The 25,506-nt window shown below is 40.6% G+C and overlaps 1 protein-coding gene across 2 annotated transcripts; it reads right to left on the reverse strand.

Annotated features, from left to right (window-relative positions):
- Window positions 1–3,935: 3,935 nt before the first annotated feature.
- Window positions 3,936–19,968, reverse strand: LOC141759635 (tomoregulin-1-like). Of its 2 annotated transcripts, none has more exons than XM_074621853.1 (10): window positions 19,030–19,968; window positions 10,965–11,074; window positions 8,726–8,855; window positions 8,273–8,299; window positions 7,889–7,979; window positions 7,395–7,543; window positions 7,055–7,102; window positions 6,847–6,967; window positions 5,688–5,849; window positions 3,936–5,591 (listed from the first exon to the last, which is right to left on the reverse strand). In XM_074621853.1, exons 1-10 carry the CDS (start codon window positions 19,181–19,183, stop codon window positions 5,507–5,509), a joined length of 1,077 nt encoding a protein of 358 aa, XP_074477954.1. In that variant the 5' UTR covers window positions 19,184–19,968; the 3' UTR covers window positions 3,936–5,506. The 2 variants fall into 2 exon arrangements, with proteins under 2 accessions (XP_074477954.1, XP_074477955.1); XM_074621854.1 differs by lacking the exon at window positions 19,030–19,968 and adding an exon at window positions 11,199–11,226.
- Between the last annotated feature and the right edge of the window lie 5,538 nt (window positions 19,969–25,506).

Consider the following 25,506-nt stretch of genomic DNA (forward strand, 5'->3'; position numbering starts at 1 on the left):
AGGTAGGTAGACAGGTAAGTAGACAGGTAGATAACCAGGTAGGTAGACGGGTAAGTAGACAGGTAAGTAGACAGGTAAGTAGACAGGTAGATAAACAGGTAAGTAGACAGGTATGAGGCCGTTGTTATTTAAATTGTTATTTAAATTCAGAGACATGGAAGATAATCTTTGGCTAGATAAGGTTGGTGGAAAATGGTGTAAAAGCCAAAGGACTCTATATTATTATTATTATTATTATATATATATATATATACAGTATATATATATATATATATTCTTCAGACCGTTAACATCCAAAGTTCTGAAGGTTTCATCACAGAACCGTCTGGATACCTATTGGCTGACGACTCCTTTGCTTTTGCGCCCATAGTCAGCGTCCTGTCACAGGTGGATCTTAGTGACCTTGAAAGTTCAGATAACCTTCAGAACCCTGGAGGGGTCCGATGATCAGAACCTCCAGGACACAGAGGATGAGGAGGAGAGAGGGTGTGAGGAAGGAGACGAGGTGGGAAGGGGACTCCCCCGCTGTCTATAAACCCTCCGCCAGCTGCTGCCTACAATTATCCTGCCGTCACCGCTATATTTAACTCCTCCTCCCTGTAGGAGACGAGGACGCTTGGTTTCCACTCCTCCTCCTCCCTGTAGGAGACGAGGACGCTTGGTTTCCACCTCTCCTCCTCCCTGTAGGAGACGAGGACGCTTGGTTTCCACTCCTCCTCCTCCCTGTAGGAGACGAGGACGCTTGGTTTCCACTCCTCCTCCTCCCTGTAGGAGACGAGGACGCTTGGTTTCCACTCCTCCTCCCTGTAGGAGACGAGGACGCTTGGTTTCCACTCCTCCTCCCTGTAGGAGACGAGGACGCTTGGTTTCCACTCCTCCTCCTCCCTGTAGGAGACGAGGACGCTTGGTTTCCACCACTCCTCCTCCCTGTAGGAGACGAGGACGCTTGGTTTCCACTCCTCCTCCTCCCTGTAGGAGACGAGGACGCTTGGTTTCCACTCCTCCTCCTCCCTGTAGGAGACGAGGACGCTTGGTTTCCACTCCTCCTCCTCCCTGTAGGAGACGAGGACGCTTGGTTTCCACTCCTCCTCCTCCCTGTAGGAGACGAGGACGCTTGGTTTCCACTCCTCCTCCTCCCTGTAGGAGACGAGGACGCTTGGTTTCCACCACTCCTCCTCCCTGTAGGAGACGAGGACGCTTGGTTTCCACTCCTCCTCCCTGTAGGAGACGAGGACGCTTGGTTTCCACTCCTCCTCCCTGTAGGAGACGAGGACGCTTGGTTTCCACTCCTCCTCCCTGTAGGAGACGAGGACGCTTGGTTTCCACTCCTCCTCCTCCCTGTAGGAGACGAGGACGCTTGGTTTCCACCACTCCTCCTCCCTGTAGGAGACGAGGACGCTTGGTTTCCACTCCTCCTCCCTGTAGGAGACGAGGACGCTTGGTTTCCACTCCTCCTCCTCCCTGTAGGAGACGAGGACGCTTGGTTTCCACCACTCCTCCTCCCTGTAGGAGACGAGGACGCTTGGTTTCCACTCCTCCTCCCTGTAGGAGACGAGGACGCTTGGTTTCCACTCCTCCTCCTCCCTGTAGGAGACGAGGACGCTTGGTTTCCACTCCTCCTCCTCCCTGTAGGAGACGAGGACGCTTGGTTTCCACCACTCCTCCTCCCTGTAGGAGACGAGGACGCTTGGTTTCCACTCCTCCTCCTCCCTGTAGGAGACGAGGACGCTTGGTTTCCACTCCTCCTCCTCCCTGTAGGAGACGAGGACGCTTGGTTTCCACTCCTCCTCCTCCCTGTAGGAGACGAGGACGCTTGGTTTCCACTCCTCCTCCTCTCCAGGTGGGTGGAGTTTAAAGTGAGTTTCAGCGATGGGATGAAGCACCTGTCAATCAGCGCAAAACATACTTCTCTTTAAGCATTACCGTAGCAACGGTCTGTTATACATAGCAACGGTCTGTTATTGACGAACGCCGTGATTGACCAATCAGAATGGAGTAATCAACACAGCCGTGTAATAACACTGTGTTTATATTTATTAAGCATTGCACTGCAAATTTTCCACATTTATACCAAATGTTATTGCTGGGCCTTTAAATGCTCGTAGTTGCAGAAACACCCAAATATCTTCTTAATGAAACATGATTCATATCTGAAGAAGTGTAATTCTGTAAAACTGTGTTGACGTCAGGTAACAGTCGGAGCTTCACTGGAGCTTCATCTGGTTCATTTGATCACATCATCACACCTTCATCAAGCAGCTGCTGCATGTCTGTCTGCAGGAGGCTGAGGTCGGCTCCATTTCTCCTGTTCACATCCTCATGTCACCTGCAATAGTACCATTCACTTGTTTAATCAGTGTGAGCAGCAGTCTTTGATTATGATTCAACTTCACTGCTCCGTGTCGTGTCATCAACAGTAACGAGGCTCAGGGCAACCTTAAAATGACAGTTGTTAAAAATGATCCAGATCAGGAAACACCTGATCAAACAGGGTTTCTTCAGGTTCACATTTCAATTTAAGACTATTTAAGACCAGAGGGTCGCAGGTTCAAACCCGGCTTGGGGCCGTTCTGTGTGGCGTTTGCATGTTCTCCCCGTGTTAGCATGGGTTTTCTCCGGGTGCTCAGGTTTCCCCCCACAGGCCAAACACATGCAGGTTAGGCATCAACCAATCACGTTGTCTAGCCGACGGTTATGAGTTGCGCCAATATTTATGAGGATTATAAAACAACAACAAACTTTATTACTCCTTTCAACCTCGACAAAGGCAGAGCGGACCAGATCCACGCCTTCCCCTCTTACCTTTCACAATAAAAGCTCCAGATATATACACTGCTTTACCAGAGGCAAATTCACAAACTTAATAAAATAGAGAATGATGTTGAATTCATCATCAACGAGCTAACGCGAATCTATTCAAAAACGTTTGTTGAATAAGTGCTGCAGCTGTCGCAAATTCACATCGCTACCGGTATGAAAAGTTTTGATGCGAAATATCCGCAGGTGATTATTATCGTGTTATTAATTCGTCACGTCCCGCCCCCATGAATACTATATGTCTAGGGCCCTAAAAAAAAGAATAAATATACAATAATTGGCATTTTGGGTGGAAGTAACAAAAATTGCGAACTGTAAACGATAAACGTGAGTCGGGATCGACCGTTGATTATCAGATGAACACTGTTTCAAATAACATGTCAATGAAGTTTATCAACTCAACTGACAATTCATCACTCTATTTTTCAATTCAGGTACATTTTCATCACTTCCATTATTAATTCATACGCACATACACATATATTTCCTTAAATAATAAATGTGCAATTTTTGCGTTGTGTTGAATGTAAGATGTTGAAAATGAGCTTCCCGCCAGTAAAGTTAAATTCACTCGTTCGAATGTGAACGTTAACGGTAAACATTAACATATCCAGTAGTTCGCCTTCATGATACGAAGACAACGGAAGCAAAGAAATAGTCCAACTGAACTCAAATAACGTTACGGACTTCGACCACAACTATTTTGATAAAGGTAAAATGTGATTGTAATTTTAGTCGTATATTGTTTTTCTTGGTAATTTTATAATCTGTCTGAGGAAAGAGTTGATATCCCGACGGCCTCATCTTCTTCCTCTCGTTATGTCTTTACATTTACTACATTATGTCACCTCCTTTCTAGCGTGCTAAACCGTTAGCCTCTGGTAGCTTCTAGACGCCGACAGTAACGTTAATATCGCCGTTGCTGAGCAGCGGCGTTCATCACGACTTCCCATGTTGTAAACACGAGCTCACGGGTTTCATTTGAAGGCGCCATTAATCGTGTTATTTCCATCTGATCATGCTTCAATGTCAACGTTTCTAATTTAGACTCCTTAAAGCTCCATCCGTCAGTGTGAGAAAAGGAACTGAGTGAACAGATCACAGCGATGACACGTTGGTTTCAAACATCATAATTTAATTCTAGTTCAACTACAGCACATCTCTAAACAACAACTCCACTGGTTCATGCAGTACGTAACGTCTACGCTCAGATCCGGCTGGATTCCCTCGAGCATCACGAGACCACAGCTTCAGAGAGATGTGATCTCAGAGCAGCGATACTTCAGGGAACCTCCCAGCTTCTTGAGTCTACTCCTTCTACCACAATAAAACCACCAACACGGACACTTCGTACCATCGTTACAAATTATATATATATATATATATATATAAAAAGAAGAAACTCAACCAAAAACAGTCATTTAAATTATCTTGTCAAAACACATAAAATAACATTGGAATCCATCTCCGGAATGAAGCAATCAAATAATAATAACACCAACCTGTACACGTCAGCTTGTACCGTTTCATCTTTTTTAAGCAGTAGAAAAAACAGCATTTTGGTTTTCAGGTGCGTCTCATCGTGACAAATACAAAAAACAAAAAGTAAAATAAAGTTTACCTGATTTCACATGAAAGCTTATTTTGGACCCTGTGAGACGCAGCGAAACACAAAACATCAGATGTGAGTTTACATGAGCAACAATACCCAAAGAGGGCTTCAGCGGTCCCTGATCATCCTGTAGTCCTGGTACAGAGCGCCCCCTGGAGTATGAAGGCTTTAATTACACAGGAGGAAGAAACCGACCTTTAACCTTTAACTATGACATCACGGCACAGCGGCACACTGTAAAAAGTTATCAGAAAAAACAACTTAATCTGTAGTGTTGTGTTGCATTGTGAAGCGTGTTCTAACCGGGAAAATAATAATCTCATAAACAACTGAATACATAACGGTGATGTTGAATCATTAGTAAAATACTTCATGTTGAAATTTAAAAAATACAGATTTTGTAATTTATAACATTTTACTTTGAAAAATTCGTCCCTCACAAATTTACAGAATTTACAATTTTTGGCTAAAAACTGTATTCTGTGCTACCAAAGAGACTTGATTTGTCCAATTACTGCAGCTGGATTAATTTATGTTTTTGAATTTTTACATCAAATATGGTGTGTGAGTAATGGTAGATGATTTAAAACCCAAACATGTCGTATTTAAAGGTCAACATTAAGAGAATGTAATCAGTCTGCGTCCCACAGGGTCAAAACCAGAAGACCCAGTCTGTGTGTGGACAGTCTCAAAGTGAAGATACAATCAGATCAATGATGTCTGTTTCCTGCCAAAGGATCCACAGTGATTCAGTGTTTCAGAGTGTTTCAGAGTGTTTCAGAGTCTGAGAGGACGGCAGCGTCACCACTAACACAAACCAAACTGTACGTCTCGGCTCCGCCTGATGGGAAACATAATCATCTGGTAAAAAAAAAAAAAAAAAAGAAATCAAACATGAAGGAAAATCTTAAAAAATAAGGCCCCTTAAGGAATTCAAAAAAATATTTTTTTTAAAAAAGGGAAAAAAATGAGGCACCAAAAAGTCGAGATATCAAAAATGTCGTCAGTCTGTGGTACGAAAAATGTAGACTTGTTGTATTTCGTAAAAACACGAGAGAGAAAAGAAAGTGAGAGCAGCTACATCATCCTGGAGGACGTCCCTGAAGGGAAGTGACTGAGGTGCTGCTTCTGCCGCCGCCCACGCTTCGTTTTGTTGCACCTCCTGCAGGACAGGACAGGAAGTACACGTCACCAACATGCAGCAACGCACGGTGTTTGTCTGCTCAAACAGTTTACTGATTAAAGCCTAAAGGAGTACCTGGTGAAGCACATGACAACAGCTACGATGATGGCGATCTGAACGGCTCCGATGATGGCGGCAATGAGGACGTAGTGCAGCTTCTGACCACTGGGGACCACGTACAGGATGTTGAAGTCCAGGAGCTGATCACACTGAGGACCCCCGTAGGCCGCTTCACACCTGAGACACACAGAAACATACTGGTAGTATTAACCCAGGTGAAGTATTACTAAACTGCTGTCATACTATACTATACTATGACTTTACTATACTATGACTATACTATACTATGACTTTACTATACTATGACTATACTATACTATGACTATACTATACTATGACTATACTATACTATGACTATACTATACTATGACTTTACTATACTATGACTTTACTATACTATGACTATACTATACTATGACTATACTATGACTTTACTATACTATGACTATACTATACTATGACTTTACTATACTATGACTTTACTATACTATGACTTTACTATACTATGACTTTTACTATGACTATACTATACTATGACTATACTATGACTATACTATGACTTTACTATACTATGACTATACTATACTATGACTTTACTATACTATGACTTTACTATACTATGACTTTACTATACTATGACTTTACTATACTATGACTTTTACTATACTATACTATGACTTTACTATACTATGACTTTTACTATACTATACTATGACTTTACTATACTATGACTTTTACTATACTATGACTTTACTATACTATGACTATACTATACTATGACTTTACTATACTATGACTTTACTATACTATGACTTTACTATACTATGACTTTTACTATACTATACTATGACTTTACTATACTATGACTTTTACTATACTATACTATGACTTTACTATACTATGACTTTTACTATACTATGACTTTACTATACTATGACTATACTATACTATGACTTTTACTATACTATGACTTTACTATACTATGACTTTACTATACTATGACTTTTACTATACTATGACTTTACTATACTATGACTTTACTATACTATGACTTTTACTATACTATGACTTTTACTATACTTACTATTACTATTTTTTTTTATGAAAAATTTTGACATATTAAACTATAACTTTTTTTTCATGATTGGTTGAGGACAGAAGGGGGAGGAGTTACCTGCAGGTGGGCAGGTTGTGTCTCATCTCACACTGGCCGTGTTCACAGAACTGGGCGTAGTCTTCGGGACAGGGGGCGGGGCTGTCCACGAAGCCCTCCCCCTCACCAGCCTTGGACACAGCTGGAGGACAAACAAAGAAGAAAGACTCTGGTTTCTGATTGGCTGTTAGGGAGACACACTGATGGGGAGGGGGGGGGCGGGTCTTACTGTGGATGTCTGGTTTGGTCTTCATGCTGTCGTCCTTCCTACTCTTATCTGAAACCACAGAAGAAGAAAAAAGATATTTAAAAAAGATGTTTATATGTTTTTCACATTTAATCTTCTGTAACACTTCATAATAACAATCATTAATAACAATGAGATGATAATTAATCATCTTTATTAATATATAGATATAGATAGATAGTATATATAGATATATATACAGTATATATACTATCTTTGAACATGGAAAAGAGTTACAGATCAGAGTCTGAATGTGGTCAGACAGAAGAAGAGGAGCCGACCAGAGAGGAAGAAGAAGAAGAAAAGAAAGAAAGAAGGTTACCTTGGCAACGCCCAACGTGTTTGATGTCGATCTTGAGCTGTTTGAGGCAGGACGCCTCTCGGACGTGGCAGGGCGTGTCGTAGGTCACGCCGTCGCCGCCGCACACCGGGTTGTCGTTGTGGCCGTTACACACGATGTTACACATGCAGCTGGAAACACGCACGCACGCACACACACACACACACACACACACACATTTACACACATTTACACAAGGCGTCAGTCAACGCGCCCTCAGAGTGATGTTTCAGCAGTTAAACATGTACCTTTCAAAATAAAAGACATTTACAATGATTACATGTACCAACACGAATGAGACGGTTCTGGTGTGTGTGGTTGTGTATACGTGTGTGGTTGTGTATACGTGTGTGTGTGTATACGTGTGTGTGTGTGTATATGTGTGTGTGGTTGTGTATACGTGTGTGTGTGTATACGTGTGTGTGTGTGTATACGTGTGTGCGTGTGTGTATGTGTGCGTGTGTGTGTGTACTAACAGCATATCTTCAGAGTCTTCGTCACATTCGGCTCCAAACTTGCAGTTTCCACATTTCGAAGCCTTTTTCCCGCGACCAGATCCCTCATCGTCTGCAGAGACACAGAACATCACTACAACATGATCCCTACCTTTATTAATATTACTACTATCATTCTATCATTATTACTATTATCATCATTATTAATATTATTACTATTATTATTATTACTATTGTCAACAATATTATTATTATTATTATCATCATTATAAATATTACTATTACCATTATTATTTCTATTATTATTATTACTACTACTACTATTATTATCATTATCATTATTATTACCATTATTATTATTATTTGTAGTTTTCAACAAATCAGGTAAAATATGAATCAGTTTACCTCCATCACCAGATCCTGAAGCACCGTCTGACAGAGACAGACACACAGACATGTTATGTTATCAATAAAGTACATCTATCTATCTATCTATCTATAGTATATATATATATATATCTATATAGATAGATATATATCTATATAGATATATAGATATATAGTATATACATATATAGTCTATTTGATGTGAAAGACAGAAATCATAGCTTTCTGATGCATAAAGAATGAATGCTCTAGTTCTTATGATTTTTATTTTAGCTTCATTTAAACAGGATCATGTAAACAGCGACCTCGGTTATTAAAGGGTTAATTGGGCGCCGTCCCTTCATAAATAAACAATACAATTAAATAACATTATATTTTCCTATAACTTCCATTTCGTGATAGAAGTCGCCTTCATGCTGCTCTCATTGATCCTTTATTCATAATCTCCTGTCAGAACGTAACGTGCGTTACCGTGGTAACAGGGTCCCTCTGACATGATGCTGATCGCTCTCTGCTTCTTGCAGGCGGCTCTCCTCAGGAAACACTCGTTCTGGTACGTGTCTCCGTTGGAGCCGCACACCGGGACGTACTTCTTATGACACTGCAACACACACACAATAAAACAACAATAATAATAATAATTCATAAAATGGGTTTAGAGTCAGTGAGGGGGGACACCACCGTTAAAAGGTTGGACTCATCTTCTTCCCTCTTCCACTGCTGTTAATCATAATGTTAACACGGTTTTGTCGAATTGGGAAAAAATAAGTGTAAAAAAAGTTCAATCGGAGATTAAAGTATAATTTTGTTATTATTTTATTTATTGTTTATTTACTTTAAGTATATTTTAAAATGTATTTATTAATTATTAAATTGTATTTATTTATTTGAAGCATATTTTAAAATCAATGTATTCATTATTAAATTGTATGTATTTATTTCTTTTAAGTATATTTTAAAATGTATTTATTAATTATTAAATCGTATGTATTTATTTATGTATTTATGTTGTATTTATTTAAAGTATATTTTAAAATGTATTTATCATTATTAAATTGTATGTATTTATTAATATATTTATTTCTGCATGATTTTCCCTTTGTATTTCCTCATATGTGACTGCAGAGGATCAATAAGCACATCGGGTCAGTCAGCAGAATCTGATTCCTTGTAGACGTAGATGACATCACCAAACTGTCCAATCAATAACTTCCTGTTCACTCATCTTGGTTTGTTTGTAATCAGTCGGTGTGAATATGAAGCCGCCCGGCCTACAGGTGAGAACAGGTAAACCATCAGGTGAGACTGAGCCAACAGGTAAACCATCAGGTGAGACTGAGCCAACAGGTAAACCATCAGGTGAGACTCAGCCAACAGGTAAACCATCAGGTGAGACTCAGCCAACAGGTAAACCATCAGGTGAGACTCAGCCAACAGGTAAACCATCAGGTGAGACTGAGCCAACAGGTAAACCATCAGGTGTGTGGCTCAGCCAACAGGTAAACCATCAGGTGAGACTGAGCCAACAGGTAAACCATCAGGTGTGTGGCTCAACCAACAGGTAAACCATCAGGTGTGACTCAACCAACAGGTAAACCATCAGGTGTGACTCAGCCAACAGGTAAACCATCAGGTGAGACTCAGCCAACAGGTAAACCATCAGGTGAGACTCAGCCAACAGGTAAACCATCAGGTGAGACTCAGCCAACAGGTAAACCATCAGGTGAGACTCAGCCAACAGGTAAACCATCAGGTGAGACTGAGCCAACAGGTAAACCATCAGGTGTGTGGCTCAGCCAACAGGTAAACCATCAGGTGAGACTGAGCCAACAGGTAAACCATCAGGTGTGTGGCTCAGCCAACAGGTAAAGCATCAGGTGAGACTCAGCCAACAGGTAAACCATCAGGTGTGTGGCTCAACCAACAGGTAAACCATCAGGTGTGACTCAACCAACAGGTAAACCATCAGGTGTGACTCAGCCAACAGGTAAACCATCAGGTGAGACTCAGCCAACAGGTAAACCATCAGGTGAGACTCAGCCAACAGGTAAACCATCAGGTGAGACTCAGCCAACAGGTAAACCATCAGGTGAGACTCAGCCAACAGGTAAACCATCAGGTGAGACTGAGCCAACAGGTAAACCATCAGGTGTGTGGCTCAGCCAACAGGTAAACCATCAGGTGAGACTGAGCCAACAGGTAAACCATCAGGTGTGTGGCTCAGCCAACAGGTAAAGCATCAGGTGAGACTCAGCCAACAGGTAAACCATCAGGTGTGTGGCTCAACCAACAGGTAAACCATCAGGTGTGACTCAACCAACAGGTAAACCATCAGGTGTGACTCAACCAACAGGTAAACCATCAGGTGAGACTGAGCCAACAGGTAAACCATCAGGTGTGTGGCTCAGCCAACAGGTAAAGCATCAGGTGAGACTCAGCCAACAGGTAAACCATCAGGTGTGTGGCTCAACCAACAGGTAAACCATCAGGTGTGACTCAACCAACAGGTAAACCATCAGGTGAGACTGAGCCAACAGGTAAACCATCAGGTGTGACTCAGCCAACAGGTACACCATCAGGTGAGACTCAACCAACAGGTAAACCATCAGGTGAGACTCAGCCAACAGGTAAACCATCAGGTGAGACTCAACCAACAGGTAAACCATCAGGTGAGACTCAGCCAACAGGTAAACCATCAGGTGTGACTCACATGGAACTGGCAGACGCACTTGATGTCGGCTCCGTTCTCGCGGCAGCTTCCTCCGAAGCGACACGTCCCGGCGTCACAAACTCGCAGGTCGCTCTTCTTCTCGGACAGATCTGAAAAAAATAACAAAACAGTCATCATCAAATTCTCTTTAACGCCGCCAACTTCTTTAACACGTTGTTATCTCAGTTTTATAGCTAGAGTGAAGACACTGGTATCATATGACACTAGAACAACCTGATGAATCCATCGGTACCAACGAAAGAAAGGAAGAAAAAAAGACAGAAAAAAACTCAACGAAGAAAGAAAGAAAAAACGAGAAAGAGAAAGAAAGAAGAAAGGAGGACAGAAAGAAAAAAAGACAGAAAGACAGAAGGACAGAAGGACAGAAAGGACTCTGAGTCAGATCTGAACACACATGATACACATATTGTCAGATTGAGTGTGACGACACGTCCTGATGACATCATGACGTCCTGATGACATCATGATATCATGAATAAACGGACACAAAAGGCAGCGATGGATTTCTAATCAAAGGATCACCAGAGTCACTGAGGTTTATCCTCTGGAGACCCGACAGGTCAGAGATGAAAAACAACCAACACACCAGTACAGTGTGGGAAACACGAGCACGCGCACGCCCACACACACACACGCACACACACACACTATTATCCAGGGTAGTAATTTCCTGATGGCAGCTGATTGGTCGTCCGGCCGCAGGCTAGCCAATTAGAGCTGGTAATTACAGGGGTCGTGACCCCCGCTTCCTCTGTCATTAGTAAATACTTCGGAGTGCTGAGGCAGCCAGAACAACCTGCTGACACACAGAGAGGCTGCTGAGGGGGTGGACAAAATAACAGAAACACTGTGTTCCCAGGATGCTTCTCTGCTCTGTTGTTATGTTTGATGACATCACTGCTGACGTCGACATGTAGTCCCGTTTCTGTAAAAGTTATTGATGAGCTGATTGATTTATACGGTTTAGTTTATCCTGTAACATAATGTTTTCTTACTTTGACAGATACGGAACGGATATGACGTTACTCAGACTACCACAATAAAAGCGGCAACTTCCTTCTACCTCCACATAGACTCAAATGAAGCAGATATATCGATTCTGGTATTAAAACTTCTATTTAGAAATCAGGATACACAGGTGAATTGATTGTTTTCCCAGCCCTGGTGTCTGCCTGAAAGTAAAGACTTCAATCTAAAGACTGATGGATGATTTGGTAACTGATCAGCGGCAGTGTGAGGCCTACAGGGTTAGTAGTTAATGCTGGAAAACATTTAAACATCTCCACCTGACACACAAGCCACGGCTTTTCAATAATGTCCGGTTGCTATAGTTACTAACATCTCACCTGACAGCCATTGGTTGCATCACCAGCCGGTTACAGCTTGTTTACAGAGTCGGGAGGTCTGCAGAGACCGTCAGCGAGTCTCTGAGGGGAGCTCTAGAGAGTAAAGCCTCCGTTTAACCACCGGCAGCACTAAACACCATCCACCATCCACCGTCTACCATCCACCATCCACCACCAACCATCCAACATCCACCATCCAACATCCACCATCCACCGTCTACCATCCAACATCCACCGTCTACCATTCAACATCCACCATCCAACATCCACCGCCTACCATCCAACATCCAACATCATCCACCATTCAACATCCACAATCCACCGTCTACCATCCACCATGAGGTTGTACTAGTATAGTATGAGGTTCTACTAGTATAGTATGAGGTTGTACTACTAGTATAGTATGAGGTTGTACTAGTATAGTATGAGGTTGTACTAGTATAGTATGAGGTTGTTCTACTAGTATAGTATGAGGTTGTACTAGTATAGTGTGAGGTTGTACTAGTATAGGGTGAGGTTGTACTAGTATAGTGTGAGGTTGTACTAGTATAGGGTGAGGTTGTACTAGTATAGGGTGAGGTTGTACTAGTATAGGGTGAGGTTGTATTACTAGATCACGTTGGCTGTTTCTGAACCTAGCAGCGGATTAAAGTGTGTTGCAGACTGATGAAGACTCAGACCTCCATTATGAAGCGGACCGAGGAGTTTCAAACCTCTCCAACCGGCTCCGAGCGTGAGAAAGTCTCTGAGTTGTGAGCCGGATCTCAGGCGCTGATCAGGTCACTGGTTCAGGACTCTGATCAGGTCACTGGTTCAGGACTCTGATCAGGTCACTGGTTCAGGACTCTGATCAGGTCACTGGTTCAGGACTCTGATCAGGTCACTGGTTCAGGACTCTGATGAGTCAGTGAACTGTGACACGACTACGAACGACATCTCAACGTTAAAGTTAACAAAGTCCTGATACATAAGGGATCAACTAGACCGAGGGGATTCTGTAAGAACATTGTATCAGCTGGTAACGAGTTGAATTAAAGCTGACGAAGGAGAGTTTTATCAGAAGCAGTGTGGTGAGCTGAAACTGATCTGAGGCCAGTCGGTGATGAAGAGAAACTGAAGAGGAAGAATGTTTCCATCCTCCGGAGATCAGCGAAGCGAGGACTGACTAACCTCTCACGCTCTGATGACCTCATTATCTCGCTCCTCGTCTGTCTCTTCCAACCTCCGTCCAGCGCCGACTGAAAGCCTCACTACACGGACAAAAGTATGTGGACACCTGAAGTTCTTCCACACCGAACTGGGACAACCGTTTCTGGATGAAGCTGGCTTTGTGTCACGTTGGAACAGGAAGTGATCTTCCCCAAACTGACATTAGAGATGCACCGATATCCGATCTGGTATCAATGGGGCCGATCTATTAGGGCGGTCACGGTGAAGGACTTTCCCCTGTGGTGATAATGATTGGCTCAACAGCGTCATACGCAGTATTAATGCTTCATTTCTCCTGATGTCAGTGCTGTATAGATGAGCTCTATTGTTAGGCTGTTATTAGGTATATTGTTGCTGTTTCAGAGAACAGAACCAGTCACGAGCTCGTAGAGGACAAACCGAGAAACAGAGGCAGAGTGGTGTGTCTGAATGTGGAGAACATCTGTGACGGAGCTAAAGTAGGCAAGTTCAGATCTTCTGAAAATAGAAATCACAAAGATTTCATCCTTTAGATCCTAAAATAAAACAACATAAAGCCACGCTGTCAGGACAGGTCTTCATGATCAGCGTTTGGATTTTAGATCAGAGAACTAAACGTTTAAGTGATCAATAAAACAAACAGAAAATCTCCTGTTCAGACTCAAACCAACAACACGCCGGTCCGTCTGTCAACACTGACTTCCTGTCTGCGGCTCTCAGCTACAAGCCCATTGGTTCCTACTGAAGACTGAAAACACAAATATATAGTTTCATGTCACAAAATCCAAGATGGAGACGACCAAAAATCAAGACGACCAAAAACCAAGATGAAGACGACCAAAAACCAAGACGACCAAAAACCAAGACGACCAAAAACCAAGATGAAGACAGACAAAAACCAAGATGAAGACGACCAAAAACCAAGATGAAGACAGACAAAAACCAAGATGAAGACGACCAAAAACCAAGCTGGAGACGACCAAAAACCAAGATGGAGACGACCAAAAACCAAGATGAAGACGACCAAAAACCAAGACGAAGACGACCAAAAACCAAGACGAAGACGACCAAAAACCAAGACGGAGACGACCAAAACCAAGCTGGAGACGACCAAAACCAAGCTGGAGACGGCCAAAAACCAAGATGGTGACGGCCAAAAAACCAAGATGGTGACGACCAAAAACTAAGATGAAGACGACCAAAAACCAAGATGGTGACAACCAAAAACCAAGATGGTGACGACCAAAAACCAAGATGAAGACGACCAAAAACCAAGATGGAGACGGACAAAAACCAAGATGGAGACGGACAAAAACCAAGACGACCAAAAACCAAGATGAAGACAGACAAAAACCAAGATGAAGACGACCAAAAACCAAGATGAAGACGACCAAAAACCAAGATGGAGACGGACAAAAACCAAGACGACCAAAAACCAAGATGAAGACGACCAAAAACCAAGACGAAGACGACCAAAAACCAAGACGGAGACGACCAAAACCAAGCTGGAGACGGCCAAAAACCAAGATGGTGACGACCAAAAACCAAGATGGTGACGACCAAAAACCAAGATGAAGACGACCAAAAACCAAGATGAAGACGACCAAAAACCAAGACGTAGACGACCAAAAACCAAGCTGGAGACGACCAAAAACCAAGATGGAGACGACCAAAAACCAAGATGGAGACGACCAAAAACCAAGCTGGAGACGACCAAAAACCAAGATGAAGACGACCAAAAACCAAGATGAAGACGACCAAAAACCAAGCTGGAGACGGACAAAAACCAAGACGACCAAAAACCAAGATGAAGACAGACAAAAACCAAGATGAAGACGACCAAAAACCAAGATGAAGACGAGCAAAAACCAAGATGGAGACGGACAAAAACCAAGACGAGCAAAAACCAAGATGAAGACGGACAAAAACCAAGACGAAGACGACCAAAAACCAAGACGGAGACGACCAAAAACCAAGCTGGAGACGAGCAAAAACCAAGATGGAGACGACCAAAAACCAAGACGAAGACGAGCAAAAACCAAGACGAAGACGAGCAAAAACCAAGACGGAGACGAGCAAAAACCAAGACGGAGACGACCAAAAACCAAGACGGAGACGGCCAAAACCAAGCTGGAGACGGCCAAAAACCAAGATGGTGACGACCAAAAACCAAGATGGTGACGACCAAAAACCAAGATGAAGACGACCAAAAACCAAGATGAAGACAGACAAAAACCAAGATGAAGACGACCAAAAACCAAGATGAAGACGACCAAAAACCAAGATGGAGACGGACAAAAACCAAGACGACCAAAAACCAAGATGAAGACAGACAAAAACCAAGACGAAGACGACCAAAAACCAAGACGGAGACGACCAAAACCAAGCTGGAGACGGCCAAAAACCAAGATGGTGACGACCAAAAACCAAGATGAAGACGACCAAAAACCAAGATGACGACGACCAAAAACCAAGACGGAGACGACCAAAAACCAAGATGACGACGACCAAAAACCAAGACGGAGACGACCAAAACCAAGATGACGACGACCAAAAACCAAGATGAAGACGACCAAAAACCAAGATGACGACGACCAAAAACCAAGACGGAGACGACCAAAAACCAAGCTGGAGACGACCAAAAACCAAGATGGAGACGGACAAAAAGGAAGAGGAAGTAGAGACTTTTTTGGGGAATCAAGAGTTCATTTGCAGGAAAATTTTTATTATTTTTAACTTATTTTATATTCTGTAAAGAAAATAATTTTTTGTTGGACTGAGAAATAAAATAACAGGACAAAGACTAACAATTATTGTCATCAATGTGGTGATTATCTTCTCCATCAATCGACTGATTGAAACAGCGTCACAATGACCCAGAGCCAGAGCCTTAATAATGTTAATAATGTTAACATTATTAACATTATAAACATTATAAACATTATTACTAATGAAAAGAGGAAGCAGAGATATCAGGACACTAGTTAGTAGACTCACTCACTGCTGGTTTGAGAATATCACCAGATGTTTACAAGCAGATGTGGATCCAGTCTGATGTACTTGTACATATAGGCTAAACACACACACACATATAAATACACACAGTGTACTCCCTCATGGAACCTCGCCCTGTTCCTCCTCCCTGTAATTAAGCCTGAAATAGAGCCCAGTTAAAGTGAGGAGTGGTCAACACACACTCACAGGCTGCAACACAACACAGAGGCCTTCAACTGACTAACACACACTTTGTCAGATTAGTCAAGTATTTAATCCTCTTATCAACATGGGAGTGGACAAATATGCTGCTTTATGTAAATGTATGTATATATTTATTGTTATAAATCAATTAACAACACAAAACAGTGACAGATGTTGTCCAGAAACCCTCACAGGTATGGAGGCCTGAACCTGCCAAAATCAAAAACAAATGAATAAATGACTCGATAAATTAATAAATGTGTCAAAATAATATAAAAATAACTGTAGTCATTAATTAATTAATAAAATGTGACATAAATTGATATTTCTGTTTTAATTTGCTTCTTTATTTATTTATCTATCTTGTATTAATTCCCTTATTTATTTATTTTTATTTATATATTTTATTTTTTAATAATTTTTCAATTAATATATTTATTATTATAATATATCCATTTATTTATTCATTTATTTTTGCATTTATGTTTTATTTATTTATATATATATTTTAATGTATTTATTTATTATCATTTATTCATTTATTTTTGCATTTATTTATATTTATTCATTTGTTTTATTTATTTATTTTTCATGTATTCATTTATATATTCATTTATTTTTGCATTTATGTTTTATTCATTTATTTATTTTTGCATTTATGTTTTATTCATTTATTTATTTTAGGGCTGTCAATCGATTAAAGTAGTTAATCGTGATTAATCACACATGTTGTATCTGTTCTAAATGTCCCTCAAAGGGAGGTTAGTCTAGTATTTAATAGTCTTCACACTTCAGTGGGCAACATGTCTGCTTCAGCAGGTTAAACCTCTCCAGTCTCCTCCGACTCCTCTCTGATCACACTGTACAGGTGATGTCTCTGTTGTCATGGTGACTGCACTGATCGGAAACACTAATATGGTGGAAGGAAGGAAGGAAGGAATGAACGTAGCAGCCCAGGAATCACGACTGGCCCCGTTCACACCTGGTATTAACATCTGTCTCAAGGTTGGCCCTCACTACCAGATGTTTCAGATCTTACCAGATGTGTAAAACATGAGAGAGTCCACACAGTTAAAGTTAACAGTTTAGTTCCTTTAGTGTGTAAACACAAGCTCAGCAGTTTCATTTGAAGGCACCAAGAGACGGACAAAAACCAAGACGGAGACGGACAAAAACCAAGACGGAGACGGACAAAAACCAACACGGAGACGGACAAAAACCAAGACGGGGACGGACAAAAACCAAGACTGGGACGGACAAAAACCAAGAAAGATACGGACAAAAACCAAGACGGAGACGGACAAAAACCAAGACGGGGACGGACAAAAACCAAGACTGGGACGGACAAAAACCAAGACGGAGACGGACAAAAACCAAGAAAGATACGGACAAAAACCAAGACGGAGACGGACAAAAACCAAGACTGGGACGGACAAAAACCAAGACGGAGACGGACAAAAACCAAGAAAGATACGGACAAAAACCAAGACGGAGACGGACAAAAACCAAGACTGGGACGGACAAAAACCAAGACGGAGACGGACAAAAACCAAGAAAGATACGGACAAAAACCAAGACGGAGACGGACAAAAACCAAGACTGGGACGGACAAAAACCAAGACGGAGACGGACAAAAACCAAGACGGAGACGGACAAAAACCAAGACGGGGACGGACAAAAACCAAGACTGGGACGGACAAAAACCAAGACGGAGACGGACAAAAACCAAGACGGAGACGGACGAAATGCGAAACTCGAGGCTTCAAAACGTCGGTCCACAAAACAACGGGTGACGTCACGGCGACCACGTCCACTTCTTATAAACAGTCTCTGGTCTATCTGCACATAAAGCGGTGAAGTGAGATCCGATCACAAGCGGAGGGAGACGCATTCTAACGCCAGGTGTGAACTGACTGAACGTGGAGCGGGTCCGCTTGTGATCGGATCACCTGTTCATGGCCAGGCATGATGTCATGTTTGGGTAGCGGGTACCGGGTAGCGTTCATGAGCCTCCGCCTCCATCAAACACCCCCAGCTTCATCCTGCTGCGGTCGTCATGACAACAGAAACACAAAGATGAGTCAATGACAACAGCTGGATCATGTGATCAGCTGCACCGAAAGCATCCAATAAGAGATGACGGGAGGGGGGGGGGGTCAAATAGATAAAAAATGACTGTGACCTCTGACCTCTGCGTCCTCAAACCCCCTACATGACCTGCCAGATCACCTCCAGACCTCCACCTGCAGACTGACCAGCCTGAGGTGAACTGTGATGAGTTCAGGTGTAAACAGGATGTTGTTGAGTCTCACCTGGGCAGTCAGAGGCCTTCCCGGGGCCACAGTCCACACTACTGCCTCCGCTGCGGGGGAACGAGCTCCGGACGGCGGGGAGGACCAGCAGAACCAGCAGGCAGCTGGACCAGGACCAGGACCAGGACCAGGAAGACCGGCACACTGGAGCCATGATGGAGGGAGGACGGTGGGAGGGAGGGAGGAATATAAAGAGAGACAGATGGAGGGATGGGGGTCCGAGGGGAGGAATAGAGGGATGGAGGTTTAAGGAGATGAATGAGATAGATGGATAGATGGAGGGAGGTCTAAAGGACTGATGGATAGATGGGTAGAGAGATAGATAGATAGATGGATGGATGGAGGTCTAAAGGACTGATGGATAGATGATGGAGGTATAGAGAGACAGATAAGAGAATAAAAAGAGAGAAAAACAGATTTTTTTTTTCTGGATTCGTCCTTCAAAAAAAAAAAAAAAAATCCTCAAAACAAAAACACGTCGCAGGAAATGAGTTAAATCCTAAAGAGCTCCACGTGCGCCCCGTGCTGTCCTGTGCGCGGGCTCTTCATGGTGGACCAGGCTGCTGGATGGAGGACACGGTGAGACAGCAGGCTGCAGGCTGCAGGCTGCTGCACCGAGACCAGGATAACAAAGCAGATCAGAGCAGAGCAGCAGGGCCTGGGGCTGCACACAGCGACCCCCACACCAACACCAACACCTCCTCCAACACCACCAGCACCAGTCTGCTCACAGTCTGCTCACAGTCTGCTCTCAGCCTCCATCACACAGCCCCGCTGCCAAAGCACTCGAACCGGCTGCCCACGAAACAAAGATCCAGGTAGAGGTAGAGCGGGCTTCCAGCAGCATCCAGGCCGAAGAGCAGTGAGTGTGCGCCGGGGAGGATTGACGGGTGAGGTCGGTCTGTCGGTCGGTCGGTCCGGGACTCTTCTTTCTCCTCTGAATCAAACCAACAAAGGCTCCGACCACGTGACCTGCAGCAGGCCACGCCCACGCAAGGAGAGACGTTCAGGGGGCTTCATTAAAGTGGGACACACGGCCACAAGCAGCAGATAAAACAATAAGTAAAGGTTGACTACGACACACTAGCTGCAGATAAAACAATAAGTAAAGGTCGACTACAACACACTAGCTGCAGATAAAACAATAAGTAAAGGTCGACTATAAATTGAATTGAATTGAATGACTACAACACACTAGCGACAGATAAAACAATAAGTACAGGTTGACTATAAATTGAATTGAATGACTACAACACATTAGCAGCAGATGAAACAATAAGTAATGGTCGACTACAACACACTAGCTGCAGATAAAACAATAAGTAAAGATCGACTACAACACACTAGCTGCAGATAAAACAATAAGTAAAGGTCGACTACAACACACTAGCGACAGATAAAACAATAAGTACAGGTTGACTATAAATTTAATTGAATGACTACAACACATTAGCAGCAGATGAAACAATAAGTAAAGGTCGACTACAACACACTAGCTGCAGATAAAACAATAAGTAAAGATCGACTACAACACACTAGCTGCAGATAAAACAATAAGTAAAGGTCGACTACAACACACTAGCTGCAGATAAAACAATAAGTAAAGATCGACTACAACACACTAGCTGCAGATAAAACAATAAGTAAAGGTTGACTACAACACACTAGCTGCAGATAAAACAATAAGTAAAGGTCGACTACAACACACTAGCGACAGATAAAACAATAAGTACAGGTTGACTATAAATTTAATTGAATGACTACAACACATTAGCAGCAGATAAAACAATAAGTAAAGGTTGACTACGACACACTAGCTGCAGATAAAACAATAAGTAAAGGTCGACTACGACACACTAGCTGCAGATAAAACAATAAGTAAAGGTCGACTACAACACACTAGCGACAGATAAAACAATAAGTACAGGTTGACTATAAATTGAATTGAATGACTACAACACATTAGCAGCAGATGAAACAATAAGTAATGGTCGACTACAACACACTAGCTGCAGATAAAACAATAAGTAAAGATCGACTACAACACACTAGCTGCAGATAAAACAATAAGTAAAGGTCGACTACAACACACTAGCGACAGATAAAACAATAAGTACAGGTTGACTATAAATTTAATTGAATGACTACAACACATTAGCAGCAGATGAAACAATAAGTAAAGGTCGACTACAACACACTAGCTGCAGATAAAACAATAAGTAAAGATCGACTACAACACACTAGCTGCAGATAAAACAATAAGTAAAGGTCGACTACAACACACTAGCTGCAGATAAAACAATAAGTAAAGATCGACTACAACACACTAGCTGCAGATAAAACAATAAGTAAAGGTTGACTACAACACACTAGCTGCAGATAAAACAATAAGTAAAGGTCGACTACAACACACTAGCTGCAGATAAAACAATAAGTAAAGATCGACTACAACACACTAGCTGCAGATAAAACAATAAGTAAAGGTTGACTATAAATTGAATTGAATTGAATGACTACAACACACTAGCGACAGATAAAACAATAAGTACAGGTTGACTATAAATTGAATTGAATGACTACAACACATTAGCAGCAGATGAAACAATAAGTAAAGGTCGACTACAACACACTAGCTGCAGATAAAACAATAAGTAAAGATCGACTACAACACACTAGCTGCAGATAAAACAATAAGTAAAGGTCGACTACAACACACTAGCTGCAGATAAAACAATAAGTAAAGATCGACTACAACACACTAGCTGCAGATAAAACAATAAGTAAAGGTTGACTACAACACACTAGCTGCAGATAAAACAATAAGTAAAGGTCGACTACAACACACTAGCTGCAGATAAAACAATAAGTAAAGATCGACTACAACACACTAGCTGCAGATAAAACAATAAGTAAAGGTTGACTATAAATTGAATTGAATTGAATGACTACAACACACTAGCGACAGATAAAACAATAAGTACAGGTTGACTATAAATTGAATTGAATGACTACAACACATTAGCAGCAGATGAAACAATAAGTAAAGGTCGACTACAACACACTAGCTGCAGATAAAACAATAAGTAAAGATCGACTACAACACACTAGCTGCAGATAAAACAATAAGTAAAGGTCGACTACAACACACTAGCTGCAGATAAAACAATAAGTAAAGGTCGACTACAACACACTAGCTGCAGATAAAACAATAAGTAAAGGTCGACTACAACACACTAGCTGCAGATAAAACAATAAGTAAAGGTCGACTACAACACACTAGCTGCAGATAAAACAATAAGTAAAGGTCGACTACAACACACTAGCTGCAGATAAAACAATAAGTAAAGGTTGACTATAAATTGAATTGAATTGAATGACTACAACACACTAGCGACAGATAAAACAATAAGTACAGGTTGACTATAAATTGAATTGAATGACTACAACACATTAGCAGCAGATGAAACAATAAGTAAAGGTCGACTACAACACACTAGCTGCAGATAAAACAATAAGTAAAGATCGACTACAACACACTAGCTGCAGATAAAACAATAAGTAAAGGTCGACTACAACACACTAGCTGCAGATAAAACAATAAGTAAAGATCGACTACAACACACTAGCTGCAGATAAAACAATAAGTAAAGGTTGACTACAACACACTAGCTGCAGATAAAACAATAAGTAAAGGTCGACTACAACACACTAGCTGCAGATAAAACAATAAGTAAAGGTTGACTATAAATTGAATTGAATTGAATGACTACAACACACTAGCGACAGATAAAACAATAAGTACAGGTTGACTATAAATTGAATTGAATGACTACAACACATTAGCAGCAGATGAAACAATAAGTAAAGGTCGACTACAACACACTAGCTGCAGATAAAACAATAAGTAAAGATCGACTACAACACACTAGCTGCAGATAAAACAATAAGTAAAGGTCTACTACAACACACTAGCTGCAGATAAAACAATAAGTAAAGGTCGACTACAACACACTAGCTGCAGATAAAACAATAAGTAAAGGTCGACTACAACACACTAGCTGCAGATAAAACAATAAGTAAAGGTCGACTACAACACACTAGCTGCAGATAAAACAATAAGTAAAGGTTGACTATAAATTGAATTGAATTGAATGACTACAACACACTAGCGACAGATAAAACAATAAGTACAGGTTGACTATAAATTGAATTGAATGACTACAACACATTAGCAGCAGATGAAACAATAAGTAAAGGTCGACTACAACACACTAGCAGCAGATAAAACAATAAGTAAAGGTCGACTACAACACACTAGCAGCAGATAAAACAATAAGTAAAGGTCGACTACAACACACTAGCTGCAGATAAAACAATAAGTAAAGGTCGACTACAACACACTAGCTGCAGATAAAACAATAAGTAAAGGTCGACTACAACACACTAGCTGCAGATAAAACAATAAGTAAAGGTTGACTATAAATTGAATTGAATTGAATGACTACAACACACTAGCGACAGATAAAACAATAAGTACAGGTTGACTATAAATTGAATTGAATGACTACAACACATTAGCAGCAGATGAAACAATAAGTAAAGGTCGACTACAACACACTAGCTGCAGATAAAACAATAAGTAAAGATCGACTACAACACACTAGCTGCAGATAAAACAATAAGTAAAGGTCTACTACAACACACTAGCTGCAGATAAAACAATAAGTAAAGGTCGACTACAACACACTAGCTGCAGATAAAACAATAAGTAAAGGTCGACTACAACACACTAGCTGCAGATAAAACAATAAGTAAAGGTCGACTACAACACACTAGCTGCAGATAAAACAATAAGTAAAGGTTGACTATAAATTGAATTGAATTGAATGACTACAACACACTAGCGACAGATAAAACAATAAGTACAGGTTGACTATAAATTGAATTGAATGACTACAACACATTAGCAGCAGATGAAACAATAAGTAAAGGTCGACTACAACACACTAGCAGCAGATAAAACAATAAGTAAAGGTCGACTACAACACACTAGCTGCAGATAAAACAATAAGTAAAGGTCGACTACAACACACTAGCTGCAGATAAAACAATAAGTAAAGGTTGACTATAAATTGAATTGAATTGAATGACTACAACACACTAGCGACAGATAAAACAATAAGTACAGGTTGACTATAAATTGAATTGAATGACTACAACACATTAGCAGCAGATGAAACAATAAGTAAAGGTCGACTACAACACACTAGCAGCAGATAAAACAATAAGTAAAGGTCGACTACAACACACTAGCAGCAGATAAAACAATAAGTAAAGGTCGACTACAACACACTAGCTGCAGATAAAACAATAAGTAAAGGTCGACTACAACACACTAGCTGCAGATAAAACAATAAGTAAAGGTCGACTACAACACACTAGCTGCAGATAAAACAATAAGTAAAGGTTGACTACAACACACTAGCTGCAGATAAAACAATAAGTAAAGGTTGACTATAAATTGAATTGAATTGAATGACTACAACACATTAGCGACAGATAAAACAATAAGTACAGGTTGACTATAAATTGAATTGAATGACTACAACACATTAGCAGCAGATGAAACAATAAGTAAAGGTTGACTACAACACACTAGCAGCAGATAAAACAATATGTAAAGGTCGACTACAACAAAACTAATGACACATTGCAACATTGTAATAAAATAATATATTAATTATTATTTTATTACAATGTTGCAATGTGGGAGTGGACAAATATGCTGCTTTATAAATATATATATATATATATATATATATATATATTTATTTTTATTTTTCTGTTTAATTTCCCCTTTTAGTTAGTTATTTATGTATTTGTTTTATATTTTTTTACATTTATGTATCTTTATTGCATCACTTATTTATTTATTTTTGCATTTTTTATTATTATTTATATTTATTTTTACATGAATGTTTTTTAGCATTTATTTTAATTGATTAAAATATTTAATCATGATTAATCACACATTTTGTATCTGTTCTAAATCTCCCTTAAAGGGAGATTTGTCAAATATTTAATACTCTTATCAACATGGGAGTGGAAAAATATGCTGCTTTACGCAAATGTATGTATAAATAAATATATATATACATTTTTTATTTGTATTTATTTACTCCTCTGTTTAATTTTCCCTTTTATTTATTTATGTATTTATTTGTATTTATTTATTTATTTTTTTCATTTATTTTTTACGTCTTCAGTCATTTTTGCATTTATCTCTGCATTTATTTTTTATTTACTTTGCATTTTTTTAATTTAATATTTATTTTAAAATGCTTGACTCAATAAATATGCAAAAATAATATTAAAAATAAATGTAGTCATTAATTAATTGATAAATTGTGACATAAATTTATATTTCAGTTTTAATTGTCTTCTTTATTTATATATAAATATTATATATTTCTTTCT

This window comes from Sebastes fasciatus, chromosome 21 (assembly GCF_043250625.1).
Source record: "Sebastes fasciatus isolate fSebFas1 chromosome 21, fSebFas1.pri, whole genome shotgun sequence".
Taxonomy (NCBI): Eukaryota; Metazoa; Chordata; class Actinopteri; order Perciformes; family Sebastidae; genus Sebastes; species Sebastes fasciatus.

What these genes read in the sequence shown, in the direction of transcription:
- LOC141759635 (XM_074621853.1), bottom strand. Translation starts at nt 19,183, where the DNA reads ATGGCTCCAGTGTGCCGGTCTTCCTGGTCCTGGTCCTGGTCCTGGTCC. An exon ending in GAAGGCCTCTGACTGCCCAG is followed by an intron (nt 11,075 to 19,029) that starts GTGAGACTCAAC and finishes TATTTTTTTCAG; the next exon opens with ATCTGTCCGAGAAGAAGAGC. An exon ending in CACAACCTGCCCACCTGCAG is followed by an intron (nt 5,850 to 6,846) that starts GTAACTCCTCCC and finishes TGTGTGTCTCAG; the next exon opens with GTGTGAAGCGGCCTACGGGG.